We start from the raw sequence: 17419 nt of genomic DNA, 5'->3' as shown, positions 1-17419 counted from the left end.
AGCCCGTCTTCAATTTTCGGTGCAGCTTCAACCATGCCGTAAGGGAAACGAATGACTGTGCGTATAACATTCGCTGTTCAAAACTGTCAAACGAGGATACATAATGCAACTGCAGTTCTTAAGCGTCAACCACGCCATAATCCTTCCTTTGAGAACAAGCGAAAAAGCCCGCTACACCTCTGTAGTGCAACACGCGACACAACAAGTTTACTTATTGCTGATGATCAATAAATATATTGGAGCAATATGCAATGGCTTGGTCTTTACACCACCCACTTATTGCGCAATTTGCGTGTTGTGACACCTGGTGCGATGCTACGCTACTGCAACGCATCGTTATACATGCGTTCAAAAGACTATTCACTACATGACATACAACTGCTTTTTTTTGTTTTCTCGAAGCAGTTTTAACGTATATTGCGCACTGTAAAAGTAACGCTCATAATCCTCGTTGTTCCTGTAGCTTGCCTTGGTTTATCCGAATTTAAGCTCTATATAATTTATTAAAACTTCGAACTGCTTTGTCTGGCAAAGTAAGTATTAACTAATGATAACAGCACTCCAAAAAAATAGTGCCGTGACTTGCCATAAAAATTTAGTTTTATTTCTCTATACACTCTCCCATACAGTCACATGACTTACATGAATCCTATAGGTGACACTGCTACTACAACTATGGCATGAAATACGCTACAAGAGATTAACTATATAAAGAATACGCAAGCACCCCGGAGGTACACATGAATGCACATCTTCTAGCAGCCCCCAGTAGCGGCTTGTTTCAGGCTTGCTTCGCTTCCAATGCCAGCTCAGCTGCAAGCAATCGACTAAATCTACGAGCCAGTTCACAAGCTTCAAGTTTTGTATACCTTGCAAGTACACAAGAATGCTCGCTCGTCTCGGTGCCACATTCACTATGAAGCCTTAAAAACAAAATCGACTGCCATAATTTTTATTAAGAGACATGCGATAGGAGCTAAACCAGAAATCTTCGACAAAAACAACTCTTCGAATCGGATAACAAATCGCTCCTCAATAACGTATACAAACACCAATAGATTGTTTACGAATGAAAATTAGTCGGTGTAAGGTGGCCCAATCAAGCTGTTTCAGATAAGCGCTTAAGCCTGTTGCCCACGATGCCTGCGCATTTCCTCCACTTCCTCTTCTTTGGCAGTGGCATATGAGACCACCGCCACACTCCCCTGGCCGTCCGCGGCCACCTCCGTCGTGTCCACGACCGGGTTCTCTCGAGCTGTTACGGACGGGTTCTTGGTGGCGGCGGCTCTCGTGGCGGTTGCCAGGCGGACTGTGCGCACAAATGTGAACCGCTTGGCGGTCGGAACAGTCTCGCCTGTCCGAAGCCTGCAAAACGTTGTATATTTCTGTATCCAGGGCATTCTTTTCAGTTATGAATGTTATAGTGGTAAGGCACACGCCTTAGATGCCTCCCCCATGGACTGTGCGAAGTCCCTTTCACTACGGCGTCTCTCATATCATATAATGGTTTTGGGATGTAAAGCCCATAATATATTATTAGTAGCTTCAGGACGCGTCGTCAACCGATCAAGCATCGATGCCGCAGGGTTAACGAACGAATATGAAGAGCACATTGAGCATGCACGGCGAAGCGTAGATTACCGCTCCTCAGGCAATGTACACCCCACGCATAACCACGTGCCGGGTCGGGTGATGCCTTTCCCATTTATCTGGTGGGTGTCCGGTGGTAGGATTCGAACCTGCTACCTCCCGTGGCCGAGACAGGCCCCCTAATCACTAGGCCGTACTTGTGTACCAGCAAGTCGTGCAGGATTGTTGGACTTTTGGCCACCGTGTGGATAAAATAATGGGGAGGGGTCGACCTCAACCTCCCAATTGAGCCGGCGTGCCGAAGAGCACCATTCCTGTTCTTTGAGAGTTGAGTACATCCACATGTGAATATTCTGTACAAAGTATTTTCAATCTTCGAACTCGTCCTCACGGCTGCTCTGGACATGACGACCACCCGTGTTCGGCACGGCAACCACCCGGCTTTGCACCAGTCACGTGACCGGATTTGTAACAGTGGTGGCAGCGGTGGGATACAGGGACTACCCTAACGTAACAACACGTTCATTTCTTCAACCTTGCGGTGAAGTTGCAACTTTTTTGGTCGGTCCTTCGTTGCGCAGTTTAACGTGTGGTATTGTGCTGCTGAGGATGTGAAAACTTGTGGGAGAGTTAAGGCGGAAGGGGGGGGGGGGTGAGGTAGCCATGCAGTGCTTTTAAGACACAATGTAAACAAACGCACGTGCATACTGCAGAGGAACATCAGAGTGCAAAGCCGAGATAACCAGAAGCGTATAAACATGCTGAGCATTTCCAGAAAAAGTTCAGCAGAAAAAGAGTTCGGCAGTGAAAGGCAGTTTCACAAAAGCATGCTTGAGAACGAATTGTGCTCTTGTGAAGAATCTACCCCATAACTTGTCCTGCACCCTACCCCAAAACCTACTGTGTAGATTAGGTTGTTTATATGAATAAGTTACTCTGCGTAATTGCTCATGTGTCATTATATAAAATTTGCATTTCATGAAGACTGGTACATTGGCGAAGGCACCCGACCAACAGAAAAAAAGGTACCACTAACCATATCGGTGCATATCAATGCATAAGACACTTAATTATGCCTGGAATTCCTTGTGTGCTATGTGCAGGCTATGAGTTTCGATTCAGTGTTGCTGAACATAGCTAAATGAGCAGCGAAGGATTTTTTGTACCTTTCTTAACACAGCTACTGTAATGAAGCAATAACCATCTCTATCTTTACGTGACAAATCCACGATGTCATTTATGAGACACTCCAGATTCATTTTGACCACGTAAGCTTCCTTGACGTTGTCCCAATTATAAGTTCATGGATTATTTTGCATTCGGCCTTGATTGATGCAATCGCCGTAGCCCAGAAATCAAACTGATGAGCTCGGGTCCCAGAAGCACGGCAATTGAGCCTGAGAAGATGTTCCCATAGAATCGTTCTACCGAGCATGCTTAGTAACACATTTTGTGAGTATTCTGATATTCTGATATGTGCTATATGGCTGAAGCTTTATCATTCGCTTGGCTCTGCTCTAATGGGCGCCGTTGTAACTCAAGTCACAGTGGCTGTTTCTGTCAAAGAAAAGACCCAAATCTCAAAGTATATGCATGTGGGTAGTCCGAGCTACAGATGCATTATCGGAAGCTTGAAATGAGTCGAAGTGACGGTATCTCAAACATCATGGCTACTCATCGTAACTTACTCTGATGTTCTCGTCGATGACGTTGTCGACGTCACCGTGGTCCTCGTCGAAAACGGCTGCTGCGTCTCCGGTGTGGAGACAGCGACGCAGATTCCTTCGACCACGTCCAAGTCGGACCCTTCGCACCGGCAGACGCCGTCCAAGCAAACTGCCTCGCCCAGGCAAGAGGATGAATTGTTGCATGCGGAGCCCACGAGACCTGGTGCTGGTCTCGAAGGTGTGGAGTGAACTGCGACGAACGAGAGTGCCGACAATGGTCACAGCGTTGCAAATTGAGAAGCGTTGACTGATTCAGACTATACACGGGAACAACTTCTTTTGGCAGAACTATGGACTTAGAGAACCGAAACACATGCTTATTAGTAGGGGGGGGGGTAGCAAAAGATTGTAACGATTTGGAGTACAGAGTACTCTACTATGGGAGAGCTTCGAGCCGTCCCGCGGGCATCATGTAGACGAACATTCATTCGTGGTTAATGAAGCTAGCTTCAAGTATTAGTAGCTATGTAAATGACAATTTTCTCATTGGCAGGGCTCAAATTACTGTTTTACTAATTTGGACCCTCACACAGTTACGGGCATTCGTAAGTAAAATATAATAATTGTTCACTTAAAAGAGACTGCATTTCTTATCATTGCTTTTCTTGGACAGCACCATATTTTCTGCGCGAAATGTTTTCTAATATAAACATGGCGTCCTTGACATGTGTGGGTCGCTGTACAGTGCAAACTGCTGTTTAGTTCTCCAAGGAAATATATTGATACTATAAAACTGAAATTTACTCTGAACCATTAAAATCTCTCTTTCCCCCTCCAATTTGTTTACACAAAGTGAAATTGTATCACTGAGGTAAGACACATACGGCGCAGTACACTCGGTGCAAAGAGGATGTGGTCCATGTGTTTCTCCTAAGTAACAACAAAGTATAGCCTATTATAAGACAAACGGGGAGTTGCTAGAATGGCAGGGCAGGAGAGCACAGCTGTGCATGAATAACAATGTGGGTGCACATATGGTACAGCATCGTAAGCTTTGCCAATCGTGATAAATTTTCAAACAACATTATGGTGCAATTCAGGAATAAGCAAGACGGAGAGAAATCCTCGAATACAATAATATTGCGCACGCAGGAGACACGTGCGTTACCTGCGCGTCGTTTGCACTAGGGAAAAAAAGAGGAGGAGGAGGGGGAGTAAACTTTATTATAAGAAACCAGCAGGTTTAGGTGGCCGTGCCCAAGCCTTCCGTGAGGGGACGTCAAGGGCTCGCCTCGACGCTGCCTCACGGGCGTGCAGGGTCCCCCAGGTTAGGTCGTAAAGAGCGGGGCTCCGCAGAGCCTCATGGAGCTTCGACGAAATGGCCTTGGCGTTACTGTGTCTGTACTGTGCCAGGCACTCCCACAGCATGTGCGGAAGTGTAGATTGCAGTTATTTACCGATAGACCCTTCACGACGTCATTATGGCGGCAGTGCTTTTTTTGTCAATTTGTTTCATGTTTTTCAACTAAAATTCAGTTGATAATATGAATCCACCTGTTGCGTTTCGTTTCGGTCTTCATGATTTTCGCGATGCGGGTTTTTTTTTTTCATTTATTATAAAACATTTTAGCTAGCTACATTTTGTTTGCATTTCCAGAAAGTATGGACGCCATTAGATGAAGCCTGTGCGCATTGAGGTATATTCATACCTCTGATGAGATAAACTTTCTTTTTCGATGGAGGCGAAAATGCCGTAGGCACATGTTCTCAGATTTGGGTGCAGGTTAAACAAACCCAGTTGGTAGAAATTTCCGGAGCCCTCCACTACGTTGTCTCTCATAATCATATTGTGGTTTCGGGCCGTTAAATCCAACATATCAATCAAATCAAATCAGAGAAACGTTTTACAGACATAACTCACCAGTCGATTTCGGTGTGCTCCGGGAGACTTCCGTAGATTGGTTCGTTCCAGCCTCTGCGAATGAAATCAGAATGTTATTGTGTGTCACAGGCTAAACGATCCCAAAGGAGTTTAGACAGACTAATAATAATATTCCTAAAATTATGCCCATGTTCCTTTTCTCACTGTGAATATCGCGTTCAATCACAGTGCTCGCTTTGCTAAACAGAAAGGCCTTGCTAAAACTGCGGTATTTATGTGAATAGGCTCCACAAACCAGTTTCTTTGAAGCAGCGGTAATGCCATAGAATAATTTCTGTGTGTTTTAAGCAGTCTAGACAGGACCAGTAATCTTGGAACTTACGAAAATGTGCAGGCTGTGTAGAATAACGACTTAAAAGTGCAGCGCAGAGGCCACTAATTAGAGCCAGCAAAAGGAAAGGAAAACAATTGTGGCAGAATCAATGATTGCCCTCGTAACTTAATTGCAGAATGCCGCATATGTAGAATGGGATATATGAGCAAACAACACGATCAGCTGACTGGCAATAAAGCATAATCATTTACGATGCGAAAAGAGCACCCAAGACTCTCGCATGAAAGACAACACAACCGCATCACCCATATACCCCCACTGGAAAAGAAAAAAATTTCGCAAAACCTGTTGTGAGGGCAAGGAGTGATGATGATGGCACGCACAAAATGGTTTGAAATGCAGAAAAAAAATCTTTCTGTAGTTAAGCTCAAGCCAACTGAAAACAAGTCGCACCATAGATGTACCACTAATGTGAAGGACATGCCCTTTAAGGAAAACGGAAGCAACAGAAGTGTGAGAAGAGCCGGTTGTTGTAGTCTCTAATGGTGCAAGAAGAAATAAAATTTTTAGAAAGGTCTGTTTGATTGTTTTGATGATCTTGCTATAAATAACGTGATGCGAGGCGATATCTTAAGTGCCATTGTCTGTAACGGCACGTAACGGGAACTCCCGTAGGCTACGTGGCGCGGCAGCGCGTGCGTTTCAAATCTAATGGCGGATTTACACCACCACGTGATCTCGTCCACCAATGACATACACTTGTGACAGTATCATTGTGATGTGCTGTATTCTTCGCGCCGTATGCGCTCGTACGGACGACGACTCGCTTAAGGGGGCCCTGCAAAACGTTTTCAAGTAAGCATTGCATGACTTCAGAAACGAGGTCGATTGCTTCCCCAATCGACCACCTTAAAAGAATTTGTCGCAAGCTGTGATCGCTTTATCTCCTCTCTTTAAACAGCAAGCGCTAAGCAGGCAACAGGCCTGCTAGGTAGCTACGTCACGCATGTGCTGCAACCTCAAGCACTTTTTAGGGGCGAAGCTCCTTGTTTAGAAAAAGTTTATTTACAGCATGTACAGAACACAAAGGCTTCATACCATTCCAGTAACAGGGCACATATACATCGGCACATCTATATTTCACGACTAACATCACTACGTTACAGTGAAGACATTTGCTCTAATATACATGATTATGTTGGCATACATGTACACAATTATTCAATGTGATATCACGATACAAAGGTATAACGATACAATAGATCCAAATGAAACACAATTTGTAACAAATGAAATCATATATAACAACTCAACGGGCGCTGCTTAGCACCAAGTCGGTCGAAAAATGAGTTGTATCCTTTCGTGTTCCACCTTCACGAAAGGGCACGACCAATGCCGCAGAAACTCTTGCTCCCCGAGGAAGAAAAGCTCTTCGGAGAGGAACGCGAGGATCTCTCGTCTCATTCTCCCCAGTATCGGCCACAAGGCACGCCGGCGGCAATTGGCAGCAACGGCATCACATCGGTTTCTCCAAAGGCTGAACAGCCCCGCAACTATTAAGAGAGCGGAGAAGCGGCTACGCGGAAATCGGCCGTTGGACACGAAAGTTCGCACACCCTGTCCCCGAAAACCAGTATTAACCGCACGCCAAAAAAGGCGGGAAACCACACATTCAAACGTCGCATGTCGATTGGTCTCTACCATGACGCAGTTGGGGCAAGTGGAAGTGCGAACTACCTGCCATCGCTGCAACCGATCTCGCGTGGGGAGCAAGCCCCAGCCCAACCTCCAGACAAAGTCTCTGAGATGCCCTGGCAACACTGCGGCAGTTATTGGTTTCCAAGCGCGGTTCAATACAGATTGACGATGCTGGGGCACCAATGGCCGTAGAAGGGCGGCCATTGTGTCCACCACTTTAGAGTCGGCCACCTCTATCTCTGGGCACGTAGCTTCCAAACGTCGGTGAAATGCCAGAAGGGCTCGATACAAAGGTGGTAATTCAGTTGATTGGGGACCTTTGTTTGTTTGGCTATCCGGCAAGAAGACACGTAGTGATGGCCCCAGATGGTAGCGAGCCAGTGTCTGAGCGGGCATGTCATCATTGCTTAGTATTCGCAATAGAGTGCGGAGGCACAATGTAGAAGCCGCGACGGAAACGTCAGGGAATGCAAAACCGCCTTGATCTCGCGGCTGAGCTAACGCTGGACGCGATAACAATTCTGTGCCACCAGACCAAAAAAATGAACTGATGCAGCTTTGAACTTTCCTGCAGACGTGGAGCGGTGGTTTAACAGAATGGCAAAGGTACCAAAATTTTCCTAGGTACACCGTATGAGTTAAGTATCGGCGTTCCAAGAGAGGGAATTCGAAGTGCCTGGCTGCTTTGATATCATTTAGAAGAGTTTGTACAACAGATGACCAGATGCTATCTTGTATACCAAATACAGTGAAAGTAACTCCGAGTATTGAAATATCAGGAGACCACTGTAAAGGCGACGTGATGTTGATACGACCGCTGGGGTTGCCAATAAAAAAATACTGGCTTTTAGAAAAGTTTAACTTTGCAGCGGAGATAATACCAAAATCATGGAATGTATCAAGAGCATGCTGCAGCGACTGTTCATTATGTACATATAGAGTGATATCATCTGCATATGCAGCGACCTTTACTTGAGTGTTACCGGGTAGAGGTAAGCCACGAATCTGCGGGTGATGTTCAACGGCCCTTAAGAAGGGCTCTAATGCAAGGATAAATAACACTAGGGAGAGGGGACACCCTTGACGGACCCCACGCGTGACTCTAAATGCGTGACTCTCACGGGAATCTAAGTAAAGGGTACTTTCTAAATTAGTGTACATCGCGCTGATAAGGTCAATGAACCTACCCGGGAATCCGTATGCGTGTAAAACATTTAGTATGTAGCCATGTTCTATGAAATCAAAAGCTTTCTCTTGATCTAATGAAACCAACAGTCCTTGCGCACATCGGCTAATAGTGTATTGAATGATGTTCCGCGTTAACCACGTATGGGTGTGTATTTCTCGGCCCGGAACAGAACAGACCTGGTGGGGAGCAATTAATGTTGCAAGAAATGGACTGATTCGGCGCACCAAAATGTTAGCCAAGAGCTTGTAATCTACATTGAGCAGGGTAATAGGGCGCCAATCTTCTGGTCGCGTGGACATTGGGTCTTTCTTGGGAACTAGTGTTATACGGCCTTTGTGGAAAGAAGTTAGAAGTGTAATATCTTGGAAACACCTGCGAATGACGCGTGACATAGTTGGACCAATGATAGGCCAGAACTGTACATAAAACTCTGCAGGAAGTCCGTCAGGCCCTGGGGCCGATCTTTTTTTCATTGCGTCTAATGCGCCTTTGATTTCGTCATCGGATGGCGGTGATAGGAGGACGTCATTTGACATGTTGGAATCATGAGGTAAATCTGTTAGCAGAGGATGCGAAGAAACAGATCCTGGGTAACAGACATTAGCACCAGATTTAGCCATTGACTCAAAGTGTTCAGTGAATTCCTGAAAGTCGCGCGTACCCGCAGCAGCTGGGGTGATAGAGTTGAGCGAGTGGGCAGGCGAGCCTGGTGGACAAAGCAGAGCTCTGCGTGCATACCTTAGCACCTCAGGGTGTGCACAGGGTGCACGTCTACAGCGCCAAGCTGCCGCCGAGAGTGAAGAAGCGCGCATAATACGCTGGTACCGTTCAACGAGCTCCTCTTGCCATGCCCGCATTACAGTGGAAGGACTGGGATCTCGATTGGCAATGCGTATCTTCTGGATTAACAATGACGCATCTTTTTGTACATATGGGTGCAAAGTCTTCTGCCCGACGCACTGCAATGATGCCGCCACTGTTCTTTGAGGCGATCCCAATCAGCTACATCCGCCCCAATGAGCGATGCGCGTAACGCTCGGGATAATTTCTCCGTAGCCTGAGAGTCCTGGAGGACGCGGCAATCGAGACGCCATGGTCTGTGAACCGTTGGCGTCCCCGCTGGCAGGCGGAGAGAGAACATAACCGGCCGATGGTCGCTAATGTATGCTGGTGTCGGTGGCAATGACATTACCCCGGTGTCGTGAACGTAGGTAATGAGACTGGGGGATGCATACACGCGATCAATTCGGCTGCTCGACGCTGCTCGACGCCAAGTATAGGCATAATTACTGCCATGTACACTTTGATGAATGTCACTCAATGCCAATTGCTGCACTAGACGTTCGAGTTCTCTGGCATTCCAGTTTGACCGGCCGCGACCCGGACCTCGAACGTCTGCGTGTGAGTCTAAGACACAATTGAAATCCCCTAAAAGTACCACATGTCGGGAATTTAAAAGAAACGCATCAAGAGATTGGAAGAACGCGTTTGAGTTCTCGCGTGCCGCTGGGGCATACACGGCAACAAATCTTATTCTTAACGAAAAAAAGGTGCAGTCGAACGCCAGCACGCGTCCGAAGGCATCGAAGGAAACATGATGGTCACGTAAAAGACCTCGGTTAAAAATAACGACTCCGACGCCAGTCGAATGCGTGCTGGCGTACGAAAAGAAACAATCAATATTGAACGCGCGCTTGAAAGCGAGTACATCAGAAAGCCTGAAAAAATTTGTTTCTTGCACGAACAGCAAATCACAATGCACTGAACGTGCGAAAGCCAATACCTCAGCCTGTTTTTGTGGATTTCGGAAACCTTGAACGTTAAAAGTAATAACTTTTTGAGTAAGAGCCATGGGGAAAATGAAAACATACTATAGGATCACGCAAATGCAGGGGTACCTTTATCAGGTGCGGGAGCCAATGCCCCGCAAGTGGCTGAGTCCTTTTTTCCGGCCAGGCGATCCACCGGAGGCTCGGGGCTTCCGGGATCGCGTCAAAGTCCGCAGGGGACTTCTGTCTCTGGTGGGGGCTTCTAAGTCACGAGTAGTTATCCGGTGGCGTTTGGTGTCCGGGTTTTTGAGCGAGGATGGTACAAAGACGTCTCCACTGTCCTGGCTTATGTCACTGGAGCTGGCGTCTTCGTCAATTTGTAGGGGCGCCTCACTCGTGGTGCTGTTGGAGTCCTCGTAGATGCAGGCGTCGTCTTCTTGAGGTGTGAACTCCTCGATGACACCTGAACTTGTTGTCGACAGAGCAGCAACGCGAGGAGCCTCAGATGCAATATTCCCATCTGAGACGCCGTCTTCACGAGGCGCCTCGTCTGACGAGGGCTTGGCCTGCGATTCCTCAGAAATGGCCACGGGACGCGGGGAACTTAAGTTTTCAGTACCTGGCGGGATTACCAGGCCCGGAATCGTTGGAAACGCAGTGGGCGTCTGGTGCAGCGTCGCGATTGGCACACCTTGATCGTGGTCGGTTACCACGGCTCGCGTTGACGAATCGTCGCACTTGTTCTTAGATGGCGTTCCTGGTTGAAGTGGGGGGAAATCCTTGGATGCCGCCTCGGAATACGATGGCCTGATGGTGCAGGCCACGGTGGCATGCGGGTCCCCACAACGGCGACACGGCAGCGAGCAGCCTTTCCCGTCGTGGCCATAAACGCCGCACCTTCCACAAAACGAAGCTGTGCAGTTCATGCGGAAGTGACCACTGTCTCCACATCGACGACACACTCGCTGGATGCCTTTATAGTCACAGGTTACTCGATGGCCCGCGACTTTGAGGTAGTTGGGCACCGGTGACGAAGCCTTCATTTCCATGTGGACGTATCGCGTCCCAGTGGTCACGGTTGGGCGCGATCCCATGAGTCCTCTGGTGATGTGCAGCACCTTCCCGTAGGGAGAGAGTGCTTGTGCGAGGACTTCGCTGGGTACGCGGCACGGCAGGAACAAGACGGTCACTTGGGACACTTGGGGTCCCAGGGGTAAGATGGCGACGCGCTCTCCTCGGATGATGAGGTGCGACGCGTCTACGATTTGGGCCAGTGCGGCCTCACTGTTGACGGTAACTTGGTAGTTCCGGCCTCCAAAGTGCTGAACGCAGTATACTTCTTCGATTCCTACTATTGAAGACGTCGCGTCAACGACGTCTTCGGGACTAGTCCCCTCGGGGACGACTACGTCGAAGGCTAGCGCCTTCTTCGGGGGCTGGCTTGCCATGACGGGCGTCCGCCAGCCAAGAGACGCCGTGAGACGCTAACAACAACTTGAGACGCTAAGACGCTCCTTCTGGCGTGGCTTGGGCGTCCCTCGTATGTAACCACCAGTGGCACATACCCGAAATAGGTTTAACACTTGACCTCTAAGGTGGTGCCAGTGAGAGATTTCTTCTGTGCGTTGTTTAACAATGAAAAATAGTGCTCAATGTACATGCCAATGGCTGCTAATGGGGAATGAGAGACATGAGCATTCGGCTTTCAGTCAACGCGCACTCTGCGATCCCCATTAGCAGCCATTGGCATGTACATTGAGCACTATCGGACAAGAAAGGGATGCTACATTATACTCGCTGGGTGTAAACTCCTTAGCATTAGAAAGGTTTAGCGAGCGTTGAGCCGCAGTGCCATGAATACAATGAACTTGTATATACCATGAACGAACTCAAGGTGGTTAACAATGAGAAGTAGATACGAAGCGCAAGCCGTAAGAAAGTAAAAGCCGAATTCTCCTGTCTCTCATTTCTCATCAGCAGCCATTGGCATGTAAATTGAGCCCTATCTGACAGGGAAAGGTTGCTACGTTATACTCGCTGGGCGTAACCTCCTCGGTTTTCGAAAGGTTTAGCGAGCGTTTGGTCGCAGTGCCATGAATACAGTGAACTAGAATATACCATGAACTCGAGGTGGTTAAAGGTGGGAAGTGGACCCAAAGCGCAGGCCGTAAGAAAGTGTGCGTGTGCCACCTCTCGTTTAGTCCTTGGAATGTCCGCTGGATGGCGGTGCTTCTATATGGGGAATATATGATGAAAAGATGCGAGATGGTGGGACTTGGAGTGTTGAATAGATGGACGAACGGACACACAAACAGATGCATGGATGGACGCATGAACGGACGCAGGGGCGGATGCATGAAAAAACGCAGGGACGGGCGCACAAACAGATGCATGGACGGTCACACAGACGGACGCATGGACGGACGAATGCTTCGCCCCACTCTCCATCATTCACTCCGTGGATATGCTGCCATTTTTTTTCCTCAAAAGTGCAGCTTATTTTCAGTTTGACCACAGGCAAGCCCGTGGACACACGGTGACCTCCCGCGGAGGCCACAGTATCAATGCAACCCATGATTCTCAAATCAGCCAATGACTATGAATTTGAATATATGGCAAGGTCTTCGGGTATATGGTATTTAATTTAAAAAATTGACTTCTAGCTAAATTTGGTGAATAATGCTGCTATAATGCCTGGCTGATGTGTTTCGAGAAACCTCGACAACCGATCGGCCAGCTTTTCTGACCAATGATGAAAATAGGGAAGGAACTCCTTGGAGTAAAATGCAAAACAAGTAGAGAACAGTATGACATCTAGGTGACAAACCAAAACCAAAGAAGTTATAGAGCTGCTTCGCTCAGCCTTTAGCCGTTACATTAGCAGTCATAATTATTGATAATAATTTATTCTACTAGTAACGCAGACATCTCTTTTTTAAGGAAAATCGTTATAAAGATACGACCACAATGTTTTCCCACAATGACATGACCTAAAGGATAACCACGTGTGCAAATGTATACCCATGTCTGATCGCTCGTGAGGACACGTGAGTCATATATTCAGGGAGACGATGATCATGTGGAAGGAATGGCAGTGTTGCCATTCGTTGCGTGTGACACACGTTGAATCATACTCAAACAAGTGTGTGTGTTTGAAAATTAGATATATTTACACTACACGACGTTGCTTTTCTACCGAATGAGAGGGTTTTAGACTCGCGAGGCTGTTAGAAGGTACTTCTTATTCTTGAAGCCCCCTATTTATGCATGCGATTACCTAAGATGGCAAATAAAAGAGTGCTTTTTGTTTTCAATAAACGCGAGGGTTCGCTCGTCGTATGGTGCGACGTAAAGCAAGCCGCCCCTGTACAGCCACGCTGGCAGCTTGTTAAGTACCGCACATCAAATTTACGCTCATTCAAAATGCAGGTGCGACAGTACACGAGTTCGGTTATTACTTACGGGGGTGCTCTTGTGCCACAGCTGCATGGAAGTAAAACAAATGCACATGTTAGTCAACGCTTTAATGGTGATAGTTAACATAAAAAGATTTCATGTTTCCTGAATTCTAATTAGAGAAAAACAAGCAGTCATTTAAATGTTGACACCTCTTCAAAAGCTCTCGTTGAGCAGAAATTGCGAATTCAAATCATAAGGGCACTGTCGCGAGCGCTCAAACGTGCGCTATCTGAATAACTATGAGTACACAGCCTATATATGCACTGGGATCTTACCGCTTATTTCTCGTTGCGATGGCAGATAACCCAAAAGCCTCTTCGTTCCTTGGAGTAGACGTATTCGCTTAAAGGCTGTTTCACATGCAGTGATTTCAGCGAAAAAAATTCCTCCGTTCCCTCCATTTGCTTTGTTTACAACCGCCGCTCATGGGGGTTTTGTTTCACAAGGAGTAAAAATGCTCTGCGATTTTCACTCTGCCTCTGTGATAGATTATTCGTAACATATATAGCCCAGTGAAATAGGTCAATCTTGAGACTCCCCATGTATAATCTACCAATTTGTTACCACATTATCTGTTTCTACCTTTCAGTAAAAAGAATTTCTCCACTACGGCATCTCTCATAATCATATGGTGGCTTTGGGACGTTAAAGCCCACATATCAATTGATTATTTGAAGTTAACGTGAATATAACAACACCGGGGCGATGACCCCTTCTGAAAATCACTGCCGTAAATTAACTAAAGCAACAGAGCATTAGCTCCCGTCCTGTATGTTCTTTACTGTGTCCCGTTTTCCTCGCGCTAAGCTTCCGTAAATGCGTCGCATAATAGGCCACCCTGTACAAATCGTGAAGAAGCACTCTTCATGCTTACGTCCGTTCGAAAGTATGAACAAGAGGAGGAAGAGCGCGACCATGAGGACCAGGACGCACGCCATGAGTGTAAGCAGCAGGCTGGATTTTGTTTTCCTGTGAGAAATAAGGCAAGCCAGAAAAGAGTGAGGGAATAAGTTACGAACAATCTCTGCGAAATTCACACACTTAGTGACAATTTCGACAACAGCTGTTACGGTGGAGGTTCCCAGAGTATTGCAGACAAAAATTTTTTATCATCATCAATCTATATGGGCTCTATCGCTGCCCAAGAGCCGAGTACAGATGGCTAACGTGTGACTTCATGTGAAAGAAAACTTGTTGGCGTTTTGACGGTCGCTTTGTCTCATGAATACCTCGAGCATTCGAAAGCGAATCTTGGGCATATTAGGTGGCAACTCGTGAAGCTGCAGGTATAGTGAAGCTTCACGATTTGAACATTTTCTTTTTTCTGCTTTAATGAATCCCCTGCCTTCAATAAGTTTTTAAATGCTAAACAACATGGATTTAAACAGGGGTTTTCACGTACAACCCAAATAACTGAATTCTAACATGATGTAGCATCAGTTTCAGATAATCGAGGACAAACTGTTTATTTTTGGACTTCAGAAAGGCATTTGATGCGGTATCACACTCGATTCTGATTCACAATCTGTAGAACTTGAGCCTTCATAAAACCATTTACCGATGGATTGCGGGCTATAACTTCAAGAAAACAGAAGGTTGGTCTAGGTGGATCATGTTCATGTTTAGTTTCGGTGACATCAGTGGTACCTCAGGGTTCCGTACTCAGCCCACTTGTCTTTCCTGTGTTTATTAATGACATTTCGGATACAATTAGGCGTCGTATTAAAATGTTTGCTGACGACTGTATGTTGTATACTGAACTGACCGACCAAATGGATTCCACCAAGCTTCAGGATGGTGCAAAATATTGATATGGTACTAAATACTAATAAATGCGTTCACGTCTCTTTCACCAAAATGGTCACTAGGTTTACAAATCAGTACATCTTAAAACAATGAAGTTATTAGGAAAGAACACAAATACAAGTACTTGGGTGTCACGTTTTCTAAGGACGAGAGATGGTCTGAACACATTGCCAGTGTTCTCAGCAGGGCTGGAAAAGCCCTAGGCTTTTTATAAAGAAATCCTAAACATGTACCCAAGGATATTAAATAGGCAGCATATTACGCTTATGTCAGACCAATACTGGAATACGCCGCTCCTGTGTGGAATACGTTTCACGAAGTACAAACTCATGCACTAGAGCACATTCAGTCGATAGCAGCAAGATCTGTTCTGGGAAAATATGACTGAACTGAAAGCTCTCAATGTATGAAAACAGAACTTAATTGGCTACACTTACGAGATCGAAGACGTAATCTAAGATTGAAACTATTTTCTTCAATCTATAACTAGAAAACACGCGTTAATCCTTCAGAATACTTAAAACTAGCGCATTATCATTCCTCTCGTCATGACCACAAATTTAAACTACGGCCATACAACCCCAGAACGAATGTTTTTAAGCATTCTTTTTTTTTCCGCAAGCCTTTGTCGAATGGAATATGTTTCCAGCTGATTTAGTTGGCCGCAAGACTGCGGATTCTTTCTATGAGGCACTGTGCCCCCCGAAATAATGCCTAAGATGGCGCTGCAGGCAATCTTCAAAATAAATAAATAAATAAATAAATATAAGAAAACAGCTCGGATTGTGAAGGTGCGCATGCGCGCTTGTCCGACGGTTTGTGACACTTCCATGTCGGTTTTCACTAAGGAGTCGGTAATATCCAGCGCCTGTCCTGTGTATGCGTTTCTTACTTGTGTCTACGTTTCGGTTTTTCGCGCTATGAATAGGAACACATATGAAGGAAACCAACTGATCCTCATCACCACCGTAGGAATGGTGTCTCGGCAAAAGACGCTTCTGTAAAGACGTCGTGTTTCTCGCTAACAATGTTCCTTGCAGCACTAGAACCCAAGAGGTTAGTTAACATCTACTAATTGCACTAGTCACACAAATAAGTTAGTTGCCAAGCGATTGAGTGCAAATAGCTGCAAAAATTCGCTTTGGTCGCAAAGTGACTGCCTCGACTCAATCACTTGTTGTGTTATTTTTTTCAGCCATGGAACATCTGTAGCCAACTTCTGAAACAATGAGATGATCAGGGTCGGGACATCCGTTTATATTATGGGACAACTAAAATACGAGTCATATGAGAACGGATGTCAATTGTGTGCGGATACATTTGAGACGTACGCAGGCGCGAACGTCGATCTGCTTTAGTCACTTTTTGGTGGCCAGTCGCAATTTGTCATGCGACGCTAGTCGCAGGTGTGAACAAGCTTCAGGACGGTGAATTAAAATGAACAGCGCAACCACAATACGCACCAAAGAGGAAGCAAACGAGACAAGCGAGTGTCGTGGGGCACATTTTGTGTTTGTGCTGTTAACTTAAGTTACTAGGACCGAATGAAGTTTAATTTAAGATGGTGGTCGCAGCATCATTTTCGAATGTAGTGACGACACTTTAGAACAACAAGTTAATCCGCACTCACGGTTCGGAGAGCTCCTTTACGTCGGCGTCTTTTGACACGCCCTGGAGGGGCAGACTGTGCGACTGCCGAGCCGTTCCAGATGGTAGGGCGCGCCGGTGGTCGCCGGACATGGCCATCTTTGCGGACGTGGCACTGACGACGCCGCTGGACGCCATGCTGCTCGTGACGCTGGTCGTGGGGCTGGACCGCGTACTCGTTTGGTCCTGTGCGACTGAATAAGGGTGGCTGGACTGATTTGGGTGGCCCGTTCCTGCCTGCATGTATGCAAGCAATGGGTAAGGCCGTTTCACGTGACACAGATCGCAGTGATCTTTCAGGCTGTGAATTCCCTCACAGCAAATGCAAGAGCTGTTTGCTTTGGCCGCAGCGGCCAGCGGTGCGTGACCAACATGTTG

General features: G+C 46.5%; 1 protein-coding gene across 1 annotated transcript; it reads right to left on the bottom strand.

The window, feature by feature from the left end:
* Nucleotides 1–951: 951 nt before the first annotated feature.
* Nucleotides 952–17179, bottom strand: LOC142772221 (uncharacterized). Its single transcript, XM_075874419.1, has 6 exons — nucleotides 17025–17179; nucleotides 14463–14557; nucleotides 13592–13612; nucleotides 5179–5232; nucleotides 3279–3507; nucleotides 952–1365 (listed from the first exon to the last, which is right to left on the bottom strand). Exons 1-6 carry the CDS (start codon nucleotides 17177–17179, stop codon nucleotides 1122–1124), a joined length of 798 nt encoding a protein of 265 aa, XP_075730534.1. The 3' UTR covers nucleotides 952–1121.
* Between the last annotated feature and the right edge of the window lie 240 nt (nucleotides 17180–17419).

This window comes from Rhipicephalus microplus, chromosome 9 (assembly GCF_043290135.1).
Source record: "Rhipicephalus microplus isolate Deutch F79 chromosome 9, USDA_Rmic, whole genome shotgun sequence".
Taxonomy (NCBI): Eukaryota; Metazoa; Arthropoda; class Arachnida; order Ixodida; family Ixodidae; genus Rhipicephalus; species Rhipicephalus microplus.
The sequence above is the reverse complement of the archived record's forward strand: the minus strand, read 5'-3'. Positions and strand labels throughout refer to the sequence as shown.